Source organism: Gossypium raimondii, chromosome 13 (assembly GCF_025698545.1).
Source record: "Gossypium raimondii isolate GPD5lz chromosome 13, ASM2569854v1, whole genome shotgun sequence".
Classification (NCBI taxonomy): Eukaryota; Viridiplantae; Streptophyta; class Magnoliopsida; order Malvales; family Malvaceae; genus Gossypium; species Gossypium raimondii.
The window spans coordinates 29,946,253-29,965,889 of record NC_068577.1 but is presented as its reverse complement, the minus strand read 5'-3'; the positions used below and the strand labels follow the sequence as shown (position 1 = coordinate 29,965,889).

General features: G+C 36.2%; 3 protein-coding genes across 5 annotated transcripts; all 3 read left to right on the top strand.

Moving 5' to 3' along the window:
* The first annotated feature begins 296 nt into the window (after positions 1–296).
* LOC105783673 (acyl carrier protein 1, chloroplastic) lies at positions 297–2,284 on the top strand. Its single transcript, XM_012609255.2, has 4 exons — positions 297–493; positions 1,373–1,483; positions 1,595–1,717; positions 1,943–2,284. The coding sequence occupies exons 1-4, from the start codon at positions 446–448 to the stop codon at positions 2,069–2,071; spliced, it is 411 nt and encodes a 136-aa protein (XP_012464709.1). The 5' UTR covers positions 297–445; the 3' UTR covers positions 2,072–2,284.
* An 11,724-nt stretch (positions 2,285–14,008) lies between these two features.
* On the top strand, positions 14,009–15,978 carry LOC105782586 (putative disease resistance protein RGA4). The gene has a single exon (XM_052627086.1). The coding sequence runs from the start codon at positions 14,272–14,274 to the stop codon at positions 15,934–15,936; it is 1,665 nt and encodes a 554-aa protein (XP_052483046.1). The 5' UTR covers positions 14,009–14,271; the 3' UTR covers positions 15,937–15,978.
* A 725-nt stretch (positions 15,979–16,703) lies between these two features.
* LOC105782588 (superoxide dismutase [Cu-Zn]) lies at positions 16,704–19,637 on the top strand. Of its 3 annotated transcripts, none has more exons than XM_012607416.2 (6): positions 16,704–16,814; positions 18,275–18,361; positions 18,445–18,546; positions 18,682–18,777; positions 18,892–18,923; positions 19,025–19,637. In XM_012607416.2, the coding sequence occupies exons 2-6, from the start codon at positions 18,286–18,288 to the stop codon at positions 19,175–19,177; spliced, it is 459 nt and encodes a 152-aa protein (XP_012462870.1). In that variant the 5' UTR covers positions 16,704–16,814; positions 18,275–18,285; the 3' UTR covers positions 19,178–19,637. The 3 variants fall into 3 exon arrangements, with proteins under 3 accessions (XP_012462870.1, XP_012462871.1, XP_012462872.1); XM_012607417.2 differs by having other exon boundaries at positions 16,779–16,814; positions 18,270–18,361; XM_012607418.2 differs by lacking the exon at positions 16,704–16,814 and adding an exon at positions 16,933–17,074.

Below are 19,637 nucleotides of genomic sequence, written 5' to 3'. Positions count from 1 at the left end.
GGAGTTATTGCCATCATTTCATTTTAACATTTAAAACCATTGGATGCCATCCTTCCATTTTAACAATTCATGTATGGCATGCAATCCCGTTCATTAAATAAAGTTCTGCCTTATTCTTAAAATATATATTTATAATAGTTTGATTTTAGATTTTCTTACTTGTTTAATCAATTTTTCTCAAATATTGTTAATATATTTTTAATAATTAATATTTTTATTATTACGGCACCTTAAATAGAAATGGCCAAATTTGGTCGTGTGCCGTCCAGGGTCGGTGCTAACGCCATTAATAAATAAGCAAATAAACACCCCAAAAGGAGAGAAACCTCTTTCTCATTCTCAATATCACAAATCCTCCTATAAAAACCGAACTCCTAAACCCTCATACTCCACTCCACTCATCTTCGGTCTCTCCGCCGTTTCGCATTTCGTCTTTTTCTCTCCAATGGCTTCTATTGCTGGTTCATCCATCTCCATGCAACCTCGCCCCTTTGTACTCTCTTTATCTTTCTTTCTTTTTAGCTACTAATGCATTTGTTTCTCTTCTTCTTTGGACTTTTTTTTTTTTTTGGTTTCTTTCTTTGGTTTTATTTTTGGCCCGATCTGTTTGTTGTTTTAATTTATCCTTCTTTTTCAGATTTCACTTTTTGTTTATTGATTTAATCAAATTTCCATATCTTACTGTTACTGATGCTTTACTGTTACTTTTGTTAGTTTTACTTCTTTCATGGATGATTTGATCTGGTCAATCTGAGATCTGAAAGTTTCTAATTTATTTTTATTGCTGTTGTTTTGCCTTTACTTCTTTTTGGTTTTTTGCTTTCGGAAATTATAAAAAAAAAAAGATTTTACTTGTTTATCTGATTTGGTGTTGCATTAGATATGGTTATTTATCCATTTTTTAATCAAGTGTGATTTGTTTTAGCATCTTAAGGGAGCTCAAGCAAGTTACTAAAGCAATAACTAGAACGGGAATTGCTTTTTGCTTCCAAATGAGCTGATGTGGTGATGGAAGCTATAGATTTTCTGGGTATCATTAGTTTTAAGTTTAAGGAGATTTGTTTTAGTGGTTTTTGGCCTGTTAAACATGATTTTCATAGAATTATATTTGATCTATAACATAGATCACTGTATAAAATTGCAGCTATATTATTGATGTTTAGAGTGCTTATGAATATCAATGGCATGTTGGATTTGGAATTTTGTTTGTAAAGTTCACTAAAATAGACTATGGCTGAAGTGCAAAATTTAAGTTTCTATTTTGCTTGGATTAAGATGTTGAGATATCTTTGAAGATTGTTGTTTCTTCTAGAACCATTCTTTTTATATAAATCATCGGCTGATTTTCATGCTACTGAACATCTTTTAACAGGCTAAAGGCAGTGTTTCTGGGTTGAAATTGGGTTCATTTATGAACCAGGGAAGAAGCACCCTCTCATTTACGATGCGTCCAATGCCTGCTCGCTTGCAGATCTGCTGTGCTGTATGTTTCTCACTGAATGCAGTGATATTTGTTTCTATAGGTTTTGGTCTCTCCTATGACAATATATATCTTTAACTATTTCTCTCTTTGATGTTAAATGTCATTGTGCAGGCCAAAAAAGAGACCGTGGATAAGGTATGTGAAGTAGTAAAGAGACAATTAGCTTTAGACAATGACAAACCAATCACCGGTGAATCAACATTTCTTGATCTTGGAGCTGATTCTCTTGATACGGTACTTTCTCAACTGTATAACCATTTCATATTTTCTTTCTTCCCTTTCATCTTATGTGCATAAAAGTAGTGTGCAGGATCAAGGAGACCATGAATTTGTTCTACTTTTATAAGTAGTAGTTGCCCATCCATTTGTTTTAGATGCATATCTTTGTTGATTAGTTGTTTGTAATTTGAAAGATTATTGGTTTTGGTTTGTGTTATGATCGATAGTATATGGTTTCAGGTTGAGATTGTGATGGGACTTGAGGAAGAATTCGGAATCACGGTGGAAGAGGACAATGCACAATCCATCACAACTGTTCAAGATGCTGCAGAACTTATCGAGAAGCTGTGCAGTGAGAAAAGTGCCTAGAAAACAAGGATCGCAGTTGGTTGGTTTATTTGCCGATATTTGATATTCACATACTAGACCGCAAACGTGGGGGAAATCATGTGTGAACTTTTATTATGTTGAATATGTAGGAAATTTCGTAATAAAGTTGTTGGGATTCTTAGTTAAATTGTGGAACTTAAAATGTGTCATTTCGTTTTACTATCTCAGTTGAGGGTTTTATTTGTGCTCAAAGTATTGGTAATTGATGATCTAAGATTTAGGTTTTTTTTTTTTTGGGCCAGTGAAAGGGTATTTCACTCCTGAAAACAAATGTAATCCAATCAACAAATGAACAATTACAAAAGCACAAATGAAACAATACAGAGAAGACATTTTCTCACAACAAACATTCACCAACACGGTGTAAAATTAACAGTATAAAGGTGGAGCAGGCACACTATCGTTATACAAAAAGAAAACCAATGATGATGGGTGCATTGACCCAATTACATAGGCACATCATCAAACGGCCGTGTGTTTCAGCCCAATCTGTTGCTTTATTAGCAGCTCTTCCACAATTAGACACTTGTTTACTAAAAGACCAGATGTTGTTCAAAATAGGCAGCAACTTCCACCCGAAACTCACTTCACCGCCCTCGTTAATATCATTCATCAACACTTTAGAATCAATCTCAACAGTAATCTTTCTAAATCCCTTATCAACAACCATTTTAAGACTCATTTTCACAGCTTCAGCCTCAGCTTTGGCCAAACCATCCACTAACTTCCCATCTGAATTCTAAAAACAACCCCAACTCCTGCATCCTCAGAATCCTTGTGAAAACTTCATTCACAGTTCACTTTAAACCAATCAAATGGCGGCCTCTCCCATTTATCCTCCATTCGACCCTCTCCATCTCTTGCCAACTTACACAGACTCTCCCATATTCCATTAACCATCCAATATTCCTTAAAAGCATTCTCAGCAAATATGATGGTACTTATTGGATCAACACCCTTATTCTCCAGAACAGCATCACATCTATGCTTCCCAATATACCAACAAAAAGAGCCCACCCTAGCCATAATCTCCTATTTGTCATGTCTCTTTTTTAAACTCTCTCACAGTTGCAACAACCAAACAAAGTCTCCTTCAAAATCCCCGAACTGAACTTAAAAAGTAAGTGCATAACAGTCTCTTCCTTATTTCCACAAAATTTACAACAACGGCTAGTTCTAACTTTCCTTCTCCACATGTTCAAATTAGTAGCAATCGCATTATTACATGATCTCCACAAAAAAACTCCTGACCTTAGGTGGAGTCTTCAAATTCCAGTTCACCTTCCATATACTAGATCGCTGACAATCCATGTTACTATTACTATGACCCTCCATCCTTGCAACAATGTACCCAGATTTCACCGAGTATTTACTCTACACTAAACAATCATGACCACCACTAAAACAAAAAGGTATCTTCAAAATAGCATTACATTGTTCATCATCATCAAGCCATTCCTTAATACCATCCATATCTGTAATCTCGGTTATTATTTGTGGCCTACCAGACACATCCTCTTCACCATTAGCAAAAACAGAACCTCCTAATCTTGGAACCCATCTATCTCTCCAAATATTCATTGATTCTCCATTCCCTATTTGCCAATGATATCAGATCCCTTCCTGCCAAAAGACTACTCCAAATCCATGATGCTTGTGCACCTTTTTGAGCCTCAAAGAACTCAGAATTTGGGAAATATCTCCCTTTCAGCACTCTAATCCAAAGCTTATCAGATCCATTAACAAAACACCAACTTTCTTAATTCTTTAAAACCCAATCCACCATCACCCTATGTCTTAGTTAATTTTTCCCAACTCAACCAATGAATCTTTCTTTTCCCATCCCTTTGTTCCCAAATAAAGTTTGCCATGGCAGAAGTAATCTCATATCCAACTTGATATCCACCTCATGCCTCCTACCTCTTCTCCTCAATTTCAAATAATGGAAGACCTCTCCAGCAATAGCAACATTATCCTGAATCAATCTTTCTTCAATAAAAGCACTTTGATTCCACATTATTAACTCTCCCATCAAAGGTCTTATCCTATTAACCATAACCCTTGCAGTAATCTTGTAACAGAAGTTACACAGACTAATAGGCCTAAACTGAGATACCAACTCAGGCCCCTTCACTTTTGGAATTAGCACAACCTCTGTTTTATTCATTTCTCTCAGCGTTCTGCCATTTCGAAAAAAGCTCTGGACACACCTCACAGCATCATCTTTTACTATTGACCAATACTTCTGATAAAAAATCCCACAATACCCATCAGACCCTGGAGCTTTCAAACCTCCCAGCTGGAAGACATCATTCTTAACTTCAACCTCAGACACCTTACTAATAAGCTCCTTATTATTAACCAAGAAACCTAAATGGTTATTAAACCATTGTTTGTAATATTATAGTTGATGATAATGATGATAGTCATTAGCTATATATAAAAAATATATTTATTTATAATTATTAAATAAATTTAAAAAAATTAAAATAAAACGAAATAAAAATATAACTATAAAGAGTAAGAGAAAAATTGAATCCCACATTCAAAAATAAAACTACTAATATTTAATCATCTAACTAAAAAAAATTAATATATTAAATTAATAAACAAAATCCATTTTGTAGGATTTGATTCTGTGTAACAGCCCGATTTTGGGTCTAGTCGGAACAGTGGTTTTGGGACTACAAATCCGATGAGGAAAAATGTAATGGCCTGAATTTTTAGGGGTGTCGGAACGGTGATTCGAGATCACCAAATCCGACAAATGAGTAGAAAATATTATTAATTTAGTGAGTATAAGTTAAATGTGAAGTTAAGAAAATTTTTGAAATAGTGAATAGTGCACTAGAAATAAATATTAAAATAATTAGAATAAAAAAACGAGGTATCGAGACCTTAGAGATTTTAAACCGAGCCATAAATATTTTTATAAATATTTATGGAGTATTAAAAAGTTAGTATTAAAATTTCGTTAAGAAATTTTAAAGTTCCGATAATTAATTGAACAAAAAGGACTAAATTGTAACAAATACAAAGTTTCAGGAAATAATTAAATAACTTAAATGATAAAAGGAAGAGGGCTTAAAAGGAAAATAAACCCAATGTCTATTTGGGCTGGATGGTGAAGGCATGAAATCAGGAAGAAAGTAAGGAGAATTAAGGGTAAAATTGGAATATTGCAAAATTACTTAATAAAGCTAGGATCAAAGTGGAATTATCTAGATTTCTCTTTATTTTTCTGCATTATCATCAGCTAAAACACCATAGAAGGGTTTCCTTAAACTGGTTTTTCATATTTTTACTGCAAGTAAGTTCAATTCTTGATTATTTCTTGAAATTTTTGTGTTTTTGTGACTTTTACAACTAGGCCCACTTGTTGAATTCATTAGTTTTTGATTCTATGAAAGAAGTTGAAAGTTGCTATGAATATGTTCTGGAAGTATATGATGATTTAGCATGGAATTAGAGCTTTAAATTGTTTATATGCTGATTTTATTGAAAGAATTGAATCGAAAGTGAATGTTTGGGACCTAACAGTAAAAGAGTTTGAAGTTAGAGTTTTATGAGAAAATTCTGAATTTCAATAGTTATGAATAACTTATAATGTCTAGGTAAAGTATTAATTTAGAAAAATTAGCTTAATTGAAGGGTTAATTGAGCAAGGACTGAATTGTATGAACTGTGAAATTTGGGGCAAAATGGAAATCAACATTTTGCACTAAAACAGTTTTGGGCAGCAGCAGTAGTTTAATTTTGAAAAATCACCAAAAATTGTGGGAATCGAATTAGAGAATGAATAAAATATTAAATTAAAGCTTATTGAATCTAGTTTCTCATAGAAGAAACGATGTAAGTAATGAAATTGTAAATTATGAGATATAATAAATTTTGTGAGACAATGTCAGAATGATTTCGGGTTCCCCTATTCTGACTTTGGAAAATCATCAAAAATTAAAGAAAAATAATTATGGGCTAAAATTTATATGTTTAGAATCCTGAATGAGTATATTTTCAAAAGAAACAAATGAGAACATTATCCGAATTCTGTACAATAAGATAACTAATTTTTAGTGAAGAGGGGTCGGAACTGTCGAGTAGTGAAACATGGGAAACTTTAAAGAATAAACAGTACTTATTGCATAAGCCAAAAATTATGAAAATTTTATGGTAAGAAGATATGTGAGTCTAGTTTTGGGTAAAATTAACGGATCTTAATTTGGAGCTCTGTAGCTCGAGATATAAATAAATTAGTGACTTTGACTTAGATAGACAGCTTGAATTTACATACAGGAAAAATAGTAAAAGAATGTGTTATACACATTAAGGATGTGGAATGGAGAGGAGGAGGAGAAAAACTGGAAAAATATATGAATGATTCATATATAATTGGTCATATGCTCGATTATAATTGATAAATAATGAAATAGAAATGATGCTTATATTTGTGTATTATTGGTCATGGTTTAAGTTTATGTGGGAAAATAAAGTTTCATAATATGTGTGTATGGTATATTGGGTATATGATTTGGCATGAAGTAATGTCATGAATGGTTTACGAATTAACACATGCCGGTAAGTTACGTGTAAATAATAGTTATATTTTTATAAATTGTAAATTTTATTTGATATGTGCATTAATATTGAATGTGGAAGGAAAATTATTCATGAATTATTCAAGTGATAAAGTGTTTAAAATAAAGTGTTAAGTGTAAATTCCCAGTTGAACTTAGGAATAGAAGTGGATACAAGTGACATGTCACTAAAGACCAGTGTTACAGTGAGTCCCGGGTGCTGGGTGATATAACATATGTTGCGGACACCTGACAGCTTGTGTGAGCAGGCCCTTGGACATTTCCAGTGTTATTGATCAGTGGTAGCTTCGGCTACATTTCAATTGTAGCTACGACTACATATCAGTGGTAGCTTCGGCTACATTTTAGTGGTAGCTACGGCTACATATCATTGGTAGCTTCGGCTACATATCAGTGTGGCACTTATGTGCTAATTCTCTACGTATCTGTGTATATTCCGAATGTTCAATGGGATTAATAATGAGTTAAAGTGAATATGAAATGTCGTGTACATGCTTTGGCTTTGGTCAAGTTGTGGCTCAATTATGCCATGTTAAACTTATAAGTTATGCATTGTATTGATATGTTTATGTTTTGTGTAATATGCATAGGAACGAGTGTAGAAAGGTAATGAAATAGTAAATTCATACTTGAAGGGTAAAATGACAAAAAAAGGGGATGATGAGTTGAATTGATGTTATTTAAGCTAGAGTGATATTTTATTGCAAAATTGAGAATTTCATAAATGTGTTAATGAATGACATAATCGATATACTTTGAGTTAAATGGTAAATACGTATTAGTATTGAGCTTAATGTCATTGAATTGTACGTGAATTAAATGGAAATTGCTAGTGATATGATTTAAATTGTGAGCATGAGAAATTGCGAATTGAATGAAATAGAAATGAAGCATTGAATTGCATGAGTATATATCGGGTCTCGTAGGCCCTATTTATTATGATTATAATATTTTGAGGATATATTGTGAAGAGTTATAAAAACAAGTTAATAATTTTGAAAGTTTTAATTTAGATGAAATTTTTTAACTCGGTTAAATACGTTTATAAGTGTATGTGTTCTGGTAATGCTTCATACCCTATTCCAGTGTTGGATACGGGTAAGGGGTGTTACATTCTGTTTTTTTCTTTAAAATCGATCTAATTCTTCTCCTAAATATTGAAAAAATCCACCTAAAATCCTATATGTTTTTTAAATTGGGCATATATATATATATATATATCAAATTTACCTTAAAGTAAACAAATTCCAATTCCCTCAAAGCCCCCTCTTTTGTTGTGAACTTTCCCAGAGTTGTTCCATGAAAGAGGAACAAAAAGTCAAAACTAAAAACACAGGAATAAGCGTCTCTTGTTTGGAGATTTCGATTCAAGTCAACTATCAATCACAAGGTTTGCTTAAAGGCGACTTCCAAATGTTGTTAACCAAGAAAAAGAAAACCATTTTTGAGTGCTTGATTGCCTTGCTTTCCCTAAAGTAATTACCTTTTCTTCCTTCTTTCTTTCTTTGCTCGTAGAGTTCAATTATGGTAGAAACGTTTCTGTTAGATACTGCACAAAGGGTTGTGGAGAAAATTGCCCATCTCTCTGTAGAAGAAGCTCGCTGATAGAACCTGGAATTAAGCAACGAAAGAAAATAGAGAAGAAGGATATCCAGAGAAGAAGAGAAGAGACTGAAAATTTATTCTAAATTCGATAACTGCCAAAAACCATGCAGTACATGCAAATATTAAAGAAAAATAACAAACAACTGACGTGGCACAATTCAGTTACTACAAAAACGCACCGTTCCACTAATTCACCCAAAACTCTCCGTTTTACTTAAGCTATTTAATTACTTTCTTCCTGCTAACATTTTGGCTCGTAACAGCATGTCCCTCCCACAAAAGCTTCTTTGACCTCAAGGAAGAATCCAAAGAAATTTGGTCTGGATTACCGGAAGTGGTTCCCACGTTGCATCCTCTGGAAAAGAGTTGACCCACTCAATTAACACTTATGTTGCTGCAGAATTTCCTCTTTTGACCATCCTTCTGTCTAAAATGCGAACTGGTTCTTTTAGTAGGACACATTGATCATCCACTAGAGGCAAATGATCTTGCGTAGGAGCCGAGCCAACGTGCTTCTTAAGTTGAGAAACACGAAAAGTAGGATGAATCCGTTAATCTGGTGGCAATCGGAGAGTATAAGCCACAGCTCCCACCTTTCCAATAACTGGAAAAGGGCCATAGTACTTGGGAGACAATTTCTGATTAATAACCCTTCGAAGAGACTGCTGTCTATAGGGTTGCAATCTCAGGTAGACTAAATCACCAATTTGGAAGCTTCTTTCCGAACGATGTTTGTCTGCATAGTGTTTCATGCGGGTTTGAGCTTTTTTGAGACAGGAATGAAGCAACTTCCGTGCGGCCTCTCAAGCTTGTAGGCTGCGATCTACCACGGCTACCGAGGTTGCACCTGCCAAATAAGGCACATGTGTAGGTGGGGGTTGACCGTACAAGGCTTCGTACGGTGTGAGTTGGATAGAAGAATGGAAAGACGAGTTGTACCACCATTCAGCAAGTGGCAGCCAATAGGACCATTGAGTTGGTGTTTCCCCCGACATGCAACGTAAGTAATTATAAAGACACCGGTTTAAGACTTCTATCTGGCCATCAGTTTGGGGGTGATAGGCCGTAGATAGGAGAAGCCGAGTCCCCGAATGTCTAAAAAGTGCTTGCCAAAAATGGCTGACAAAAACTTTGTCACTGTCCGAGATAATAGACTCGGGCATACCATGAAGTTTGTAGATATGCACCATATACTCATTAGCAACATCTTTAGCCATATATGGATCGGACAAAGCTAGAAAATGGTCGTATTTGGTAAGGTGATCAACCACCACAAGAATAGAATTCTTTTTGTTGGAAGTGGGCAGGCCATCGATGAAATCCATGCTAATTACCGACCAAGCACGATTAGGAACAGGTAACGGTTGTGGAAACCCAGGAGAAGCTATTGTTTCTCCTTTACATCTTTGACAAACAACACATTCCCAAATCCATTTCTTAACGTCGGTGGTGAGACCCTTCCAATATAGGAGACTAGAAAGTCGCTTCCTAGTAACATGAACCCCGGAGTGACCACCCATAGCACTGTCATGAACATGAGAAAACAATTCCTGACGCAAAGACGGAACCTGTCCAACCACAATCTTTCCTCTCCTAAGCAAGAACCGTCCATCCCAAGAGTATTTCAGATCCTGACCTGGGCATTGTTGAATCTTCTGAATGATCTTCGTTAATCTGTTATCCCATGTATAAGATTGTTGTACTCTTTCAAAGAGATTTGAAATCACGGAGCTGGCTGTAAGCTGGAAATGCTGACCAGCTACTAACTGGGGTTGTCGAGAGAGAGCATCCGCAACTCTATTATTTATCCCCCGCTTGTATAGCACGTCGAAGTCATAGCCCAGCATTTTAGCCACCCAACGCTGCTGAAACGGCGTAATCGCTACTTGGTCAGATAAGAACCTTAAGCTCTGGTGATCCGTATGAATTGTGAAATGTCGCCCTATCAAATATGAATGCCACTTCCGAATAGCTAGTAGAACCGCCAACATTTCCTTTTCATAAGTCGACAGGGCCTGATGACGCACCCCCAGGTCCTTGCTAAAGAAGGCAAGAGGCCGGCCTTGTTGCTGCAATACCGCCCAATTCCAAATCCGCTTGCATCCGTATCCACTGTGAATTCCAACTGAAAGTTTGGAAGCGCTAGTACTGGAGCTGAACAGAGAGCATTCTTAAGGGATTGAAAAGACTCTGTAGCCTGTTCTGACTAAACCCACCCACTCTTCTTCAGTAAATCTGTTAAGGGTCTAGCAATCACACCATACCCTCGAATGAACCTCCTATAATAGCCTGTGAGACCGAGGAAACTACGCAACTCCTTAACCGACTTTGGAATTGGCCAAGAAGATATGCATTCGATCTTGGCAGGGTCCATGGAAACAGTACCCTCATGTAAAATGTGTCCCAGATCGTGTATTTGAGAAGAGCCAAAACTACATTTTGATTTTTTGGTATACAATTGTTGCTCTCGGAGAATGAGAAAAATATCCCTCAAATGATGCAAGTGCTCCTGCCATGAAGTGGAATATACTAAGATGTCGTCAAAGAAAACTAGTACGAACCTCTGTAACCATGGCTTAAAAATAGAGTTCATAAGGGCTAGGAAGCTGGAGGGGGCATTCGTGAGGCCAAAAGGCATCACGAGGAACTCATAATGCCCTTCATGTGTCCGGAATGCGGTCTTGTGCACATCTGGTTCCCACATGCAAATTTGATGATATCCCGACCTCAAATCCAACTTAGAAAAAACCGTAGATTCCCCTAGCTCATCGAACAGCTCCTCAATGATAGGAATAGAAAACTTGTCTTTAATTGTTTGCTGATTTAATTGGCGATAGTCTACGCATAATCGCCAACTTCCATCTTTTTTCTTAACCATGACGATCGGCGAAGCAAAAGAGCTTGTGCTGTCACGGATCACTCCAGCTTGAAGCATTTCCTGAATTAACTTCTCCATCTCAGTCTTTTGAAAAACTGGATAACGGTAGGGTCGGACCTTAACCACTGTCCCTTCATCTCTTAAAGGAATTTTATGGTCATGCACCCATTTTGGTGGTAACCCTTTTGGAACCTGAAAAATATCATCGAATTCTACTAACAGTTTATTCAGTTGGTCCTCTTGCTCCCTAACCCCCAAAGATGAAAGCTGTAATTGCTCGGGCGAGCTCAGAACAGCAGTAAAGGGTCTCAACGACTGGCCCATAGTAGCGAAACATTTTGAATCATCATTACACTCTGCCAAGGATCCAGGAATAATTCCTTGAATAATGCAAGACCGACCATCGAGGTGGAATTGCCTGGTCAAGGAATTAAAATTCCACATGATATCTCCCAATGACAGTAACCATTGCACCCCCAAGACCATATCACATCCCTTTAGTGCTAGAACCATGAAATCAGTCTTGAACACAGTCTCTTGCACTTCTCATTGAACTCCTTTACAAAGCCCCTGAGTGAACAAGCAGCTACCATTCGCTATTGACACTTTAAGTTGCTCGTGACTTATCACTGGAATGGATAGTCTATGGACCAATTTTGCGTCAATAAAGTTATGAGTGCTACCCGAATCGACCAAGATAATAGCCCAACATGACCCCAAACGGGCCACTACTCGCATCGTGTTGTGTTCTTGAAGACCTGTCAACGCATTCAACGAAATAACAGGAGCGTTAGAGTCCTCTCCTTCAGCAGCACTTTCATCTAACCTTTCGGGGCACTCCTGAAATTTCTCAGCTTCACTATCGGAAGAAGGTTCCAATAAAAGCTGATACAGTTGGGATTTCATACATTTATGACCCGCATGATATTTGGCTGCACACCAGAAACAAAGACCTTTTTGTTTTCTCTCAGCCATCAACGCAGGTGAAATAGTTTTGAACCCAGATCTATTAGGTGGCATATGATTGACAGATTGTACACCCGACCCAGATCTATTTGGAGGTACATTAGAAACAGATCTTGCAGGTGAAGAAGAATACCTTGAGGCAATCGTCGTGGTTTAAAGAGATTTAGGCATACCTGTCCCCATCACTGTTACCCCCTTTCTAGAAATAAGCACCTCTATTTTTCTAGCCAACTGGAATGCTTCCAACAAAGTAGAGGGTTCAAACAAATCCAAATAGTGACCTATTTCGGGTTTCAGGTTACTGATGAAAATGCTAAGTGCATAGGTTTCAGGGAGATGCAATTGATTCAGTACTCCCACGAATAGATCCTGATAATGTTCCACCATCCCTAGTTGTTTCAGATGGACCAACTCCCTCATCGGATTACCAAGCTGTCCAAATCCAAATCGATCTTGCAAACATTTCAAATATGCCGACCAAGATAACATGTGTAATCCCCCGTTCCTCTGCGAATAAAAATAGTACCACTCTAAAGCACGCCCCTCCAAGTTCAACATGACCAGTCAGACCTTGTTATTATCAGGAGTTCCATCGGCTTCAAAAAACTGTTCCAACTTGGTCCACTATCCCCTAAAATTTGAACCATTGAACTTTGGGCATTCTAACCTGTTACTCTTTCCCAAGGCTCCCGAAGCAATTTGTTACTCACTCAAATGCACACTGCCTCCTTCTGCCAAAGATGGATCTGGCTACACCTAAGGTGGGTCGGAATCTTTGGGAGGAAACCCAGGATGAGCCCCTAAGACGCCCTTCTCTTTATCGGTTGTACCCACGATCGGTGGACACGTCGGAGGTGGCCTAAAGTATTGACGCAACAGAGTTTGTAGGTCGCCTCGAAATTCTTCTTTGAACTCCCTAAGCCGATTTTCCATCTTAGTTTCTAGATGAGCCATTTCCTCATGAATTTTAGAAATTTCCTGCTGCAGACCCCCAACCTCTTTCTGTAAGCGAGTAGATACGCCGTCGCCCGTCATAGAAGGAGTCATTGAAGCTCTGATACTTTTGATAGAACCTAAAATTAAGCAACGAAAGAAAACATAGAAGAAGGATATCCAGAGAAGAAGAGAAGAGACTGAAAATTTCTTCTAAATTCGATAACTGCCAAAAACCATGCAGTACATGCAAATATTAAAGAAAAATAACAAACAACTGACGTGGCACAATTCAGTTACTACAAAAACGCACCATTCCACTAATTCACCCAAAACTCTCCGTTTTACTTAAGCTATTTAATTACTTTCTTCCTGCTAACATTTTGGCTCGTAACACTCGCTTGGCATTTAATGTCGAAAGCCATTTAAGAAAGCTCAAGGAGACCTTGAGCCGCATTAAAGCGGTGCTGTTGGATGCTGAGCGGCAACAGCACCAGAACGAGAAGTTGCGCCTCTCTATGTGGAAGCTCCGAGACATCTTTTACGACGCTGAAGATGTTATTGATGATTTCAAGTGTGAAGCTGTCCACAAACAGGTGGTCAATCACCCCAACATCACCTTCAAGGTTCGATTTTTAGCTTCCTGCTCTTTGCCTCTTTCCTTCTCTTTAAAAATGGGTCATAAAATCGAAATCATCAATCAGAGGTTAAACGAACTGGCCATTGAGTGAGATAACTTTAATCTAAGACAGGGTACGGACAACCGACATGTTTTTAACAAAGAGACTCACTCTTTTGTGAATTCTAAGGATGTCATTGGTAGAGATGTGGATAAAGAGAACATTATTGATCTTTTGATGAAACCAAGTGAGGGTCTAAATGTTCTTGTCATTCCCATGGTTGGAATTGGGGGTATAGGAAAAACCACACTCTCTCGATTAGTGTATAATAACAATCGAGTTAATAGACATTTCCCATTGAAGATATGGATTTGTGTTTCAGAGGAATTTGATCTTACTAGATTGCTTAAGCTGATGATTCACTCTATAAGTAAAGGAGAACAATGTGATGATTCAACAGTTGAAGCCTTACAAACTTGTTTGCGAAGTCTTTTGAATGATGAGAAATTTTTGCTTGTTCTAGATGATGTGTGGAATGAAAATTAAGCAAGATGGATTGAATTAAGAGATTTATTAAGATCAATGGGCGGTTTGTCTCAAAGTAAAATCATTGTGACCACCCGGAGTTTGAAAGTTGCTTCAATAATGAGTTCAATTCGCCCTTATGAATTGAACGTTCTTCCTCATGAAGATTGTTTGATTTTGTTTACAAAATGGGTATTTAATGATGGTGATGATAGACAATATCCAAATCTCATGAGGATTGGGGAAGAAATTGTGAAAAAATGCAAATGGGTTCCTTTGGTAGTGAGAACTTTGGGGAGCCTTTTGTTTATGAAAACTGATGAATCTGATTCGATCTCTGTTCGAGATAACGAAATATGGAAACTTGAGCATGTTGAAAATGAGATTTTACTAGTCTTGAAGTTGAGTTACAACCATTTGCCATCTCACTTGCAACGGTGTTTTGCTGTTATGTCATTGTACAAAAAGGATAGTATATATTATAGTGATAAAGTCATCCAATTCTGGATGGCAAATGGATTGCTTGAGCATTCAAAGCAAAAGAAAGAATGGCTTGATGTTGGAGGTCGATATTTGAATGAGTTACTGTTAAAGTGCCCCATCCAAAAGGAGACTGATTATGCCTTGGGTTTTACCTTTAAAATGCATGATTTGATACATGATCTTGCATTAGATATGTCACAAACAGAGTGTAAAACAGTGAATTCCCAATCATATGTTATTGATGAAAATGTTCGACATTTATCATTTTGTGATGACAAGCTGCTAAAGGTTCCGCAAGATTTGAATGTTCGAACAGTATTCGTCCATGAGCTTTCAACAGAATCAAAGACTATCCATGAATCTCTTATCAATCTTTGTGTCTCAAAATTTAAGTATCTACGAGCACTTCATTTACTTTGTTCACCATTGACAGCTTTACCGAATTCCATAGGTACCTTGAAGCACTTACGAGACCTTGATTTGACTGGTTGTCGAAATATACAGAAACTTCCAAGTTCTTTTTATAAGCTTCGGAGCTTGCAAACATTAAGAATGTATGGTATTCCTTTGATGCAATTGCCTGTCAGCATGGAAAGCTTGATTGAGCTTAGATATCTAGAAATAACCATTAAAGCTAAGCATTTGAAAGAAACTTGGCTGCGATTTTGGACATCTCTTCAATACTTGGGCTTGTTTGAATGTGACAAATTAGAATGCTTACCTGAAGGAATGCAGTATCTCACATCACTTCGAAGACTTGTTCTGTTTGGTTGTCCTAATCTTGTCTCACTACCACGAAGCCTGAAACACCTAACCAAATTAGAAGTCCTTCGAATATCTTGCTGCGAAAAAATCAATCTACGAATAGAACCTGAAGAGAAAGAAGACAAAGACCTTCAATTGAGCCTTAAAACTTTCTCAATCCGAAGTTTAGATGTGTCAACAGATTTGCCACAATTGCTTCTTGAAGGATCTTCTTCCACTTTGCAGCAAATACAAATTGAAAATTGTGACAAGTTTGCGGTGCTACCAGCATGGCTACAAAATCTTACTTCCCTTCATAAACTTGAGATTATTGAATGCCCAAAATTGTTAACTCTACCAGGGGGAATAGATCATCTTACTGGACTTCGACAACTGAGAATTAGAGCATGTCCGAACTTGGGACGAAGATGCCAAAAAGATGGAGGGGCAGATTGGCACAAAATTGCTCACATCCAGGAGATCGATGTTAGTTGATTAAATCAAATAAAATTTGAGGTACGTATAAATTTTATCTTCTCCAGCAGATGATTAAATCAAATAAAAAATTAGGGGTTTAATTGCAAATTTGTGTGTTTGAGATTATTAGAGAGATAAGATGTGGCGGTAGCTTCCACTCAAAATAAAACTGTAATAATCTATCTTAACTATTATAATTAAGCTTATGAGCTTTACTTTGTCTGCTTTAGCTTTCAAGTTGCTTTCTTGATGTTGTGGATGGTTTGATGTGTTACTCGCTTGTAAATTCATGCTCTTCTTTAAAAACCCAAGTCCAACGCGCTGAAATGCACTAGGTGGGCTCAGCGGGACGACGAAGGGTCCAATTGCTAATTGAACCCTCTACTTAAGCTTAAAATTATTTTTTACCCTTTTCTCAATTCCTTTCTCACTTACTACTAGCTTTCAATTACTTTAATTTTATTTATTTATTTTTTATCTTAAAATATTTTAAATTAATTATGTTTTAACTTTTTCAATTTTAAAAAGTTTTCAGTTATTTATTTAATATTTATGCTCATTTCATTTAAAAAAATACTTAATTAATAAGATATCTAAATAAGTTTATAAAATATAATATACTAAAATTTTAAATATTATTGAAAAACATATAAAAATAATTCAAACTTATTTTTTAAAACTAATAATCATCACTTTTATTTTTAATCTTCCCTTCATTTTGGCCAAATGCACAAATAGATATTTTAATTAGCAGTCAGTTGAATTCCCATTGTACCCTCAAATGGGTAGCTGGCGATAAAGCCTTCTCCTCTGATTCCCATTTCCCACCCGTTTCTATAAATTCCTAAACAAACACCACACTCATTTGTTTGTTTACTCTGAAGGGGTGCTCTGAGGTAAGCTTCTTTTGACTTTCATATTCTCCTTCAATTTTTAGGCTTCTAAACCTTCCGCTTCTTTCATTTCTCTCTATCTTAACCTTGATTTTGCTCCTCTTCACCTTTTATGGAAGATCGTTCTAGAATTCTCTTCTTTTAAAAAAAAAAAATTCTGTCTGATCAGTTTGTGTGAATCCTATTTTTTGCTTGATGATTGAAAAACTTAAGACAAAAATCATAAACAAATACATGTTGAAGGAGATCTAGTTCCGAAGGAGGTAGCTCAATTTTTCAAGTTCTTTATTGTTTTTCGGTTTGACAGTCATGATTTTCGATTTTTAGGGTTTTAAAGCATTGACCTGATTATTTCACTATAGCTTAAGCTTAATTTTGATGTTCTTCAGCTTTTATGGAAGATCTTTCTAGATGTCCTTTTCTTTTTATTTTTTTAACCTAGATTTCGCTGCTGCTTGTATTTCTTTTTTCTCCCCCCTCTTTGTAGGATAACTGAAAGATCTTTGATTCAAAGCCGTGTGAACTTGGTTGATGATTGAAAAATTAAGAATATATATTTAAAATTACATATTGAAGAACATCTAGTGCTGAGTTCATTTTCAAGTTTTTGGTTTTCATTTCATTGTTTTATTTTGTATTCTTTGAGAGAGTTTATTTTTTATTTTTTTATTTTTTTTCTGTTGTATGATTAAAGTAGTGGATAAACTATTCCCTTTTTGTTGGGATAAATGATAGTTTATGTTGAATGTTTAGCTTTTGTAATTTTTATCATTATTTGGGAATTTTAATTAGTTTACATTTGTGGTGCTATTGGACTATAATTAATTACTCTTGGAAACTACTAGCCTTTATTTGCAAAGGGTCTTAAAATGATTGTGATGATACGAAACAAAGACTACCTTCTGATTTTATATATGCTAAACATTAAGAATGGCCCTTGAATCTATTGTACCAACTAAGAGCTTATCTTTCTATTTGTACCTAAATAAAATTTCATTTCAAATAAAAGATCAATTATTTTAAGGGTTTATTTAAGTTGAAGGTTAAGAGCTTATTTGGCACAAATTGAAGGGGAATGCCTTATATGAGTGCAAACTAAAGGTTAAGGCTCATTTGGGTACAATGAAACTACCTAGGTTAACTAATAAAGTTAAAGAGTTTTTCTTTTAAATATTTTAACCTTTTATGTAAGCTATCACAATTGGAAAATAATGGTCTGCCTATCACAATTGTTCTATGTTTTTGCATTCTTTGACATGGGATAAAATATTCGTTTGATTGCATTTGAATTTATCCAATAATTATATATCATGTCAGGGAGCACAAAATTTGGGGCAAGTAGTATGGTTCATCATAGTTATACTTTTTGAACCTTTTATTTCATCATTATAAATGTATCTATCAAAGATATCTTTTATTTAGGTAAAATTATTTACTTCCATGTCTAACATTGTGTAGTATAGATCACAGAAAAATGGTGAAAGCAGTGGCTGTCCTTAGCAGCAGTGAAGGTGTTAGTGGAACTGTTTTCTTCACTCAAGAGGGAGATGGTAGGTTGCAACCCTGATAGCACTTGGTTTCTGTACTTCTGTCTTTCTTGTCGAAGTTATTTAACCTTTCCTTCGCTTTCCAGGCCCAACTACAGTGACGGGGAACATTTCTGGTCTTAAGCCTGGCCTCCATGGGTTCCATGTTCATGCCCTAGGGGACACAACAAATGGTTGCATGTCAACAGGTAAAGTCTGAAAGTTGGATTTGTTTTTCCTTTTTGTATGGAATTGGAATGAGAAAGGGAAAAAATGACAGGAAGTTGACTTTATTGATTTCTTGCATCTTTGGATGTAATTCATCGTGATTAATATCTTTGCAGGACCTCACTTCAATCCTGCTGGAAAAGAGCATGGTGCTCCTGAAGATGTGAATCGCCATGCTGGTGATCTAGGAAATGTCACTGTTGGTGCTGATGGTATGAATATTTGCCTTCTAGTTCATTACTAACATGTTGAAATATTTCAACTCAATATTGGTGTTTAAGGATTTTGTATGGCTTATACTGTTAATTTTATTTATGGTGGTCCAGGCTCTGCGAGTTTCTCTATTGTCGACAAACAGGTATTTTTTTTTGAACTCCTTATTCATCTGTGCTTATGTTTGATTTCCTTTCTCTTATGCTTGTGGCCATTTCTGAAAATTACTGTATTATGCTTTGGTAGATTCCTCTCTCTGGGCCACACTCCATTATTGGAAGAGCTGTCGTTGTCCATGCTGATCCGGATGACCTTGGCAAGGGGGGGCATGAGCTTAGCAAAAGCACCGGAAATGCTGGTGGTAGAGTAGCTTGCGGTATTATCGGTCTGCAAGGGTGAAATTTCAGTCCTGGTGAGCGGGAATAATACATTGAGTGGAGATGCAATGGCCTAGGAGCAAACTCTGTATGTGAACTAGGAAGTTTGTGAATAAAAGTAAAAGAACCCTTGTTTTGTGTTGGTTTTCAGACTTAAAGGAGTGTGGTCTCTTAACGGATGCTTCAGCCATTTATAGTAAGCTGTCTTTTGCTGAATGGTTAATTTTGGAGCTTTACTTCCTGGTAAGGGTCTCATGATTCATGAATGCTTCAAGCCATTTTCATGGTTAATTTTGCATGAAACCCATCTTTTATCTTTGTAATTTGACTATAAAGTCGACAATATTTGGAGTTTGGGTTTGAATTTTAGCATAGCAACCACCTACCTTTACAGTATTGTGTGACCTTCAATTCAACGTTTGAAGTTTTGTTTGACGGTTTGAACTTTGAATTTCGAACGTAGGATTTTACTTTTGGTCCAA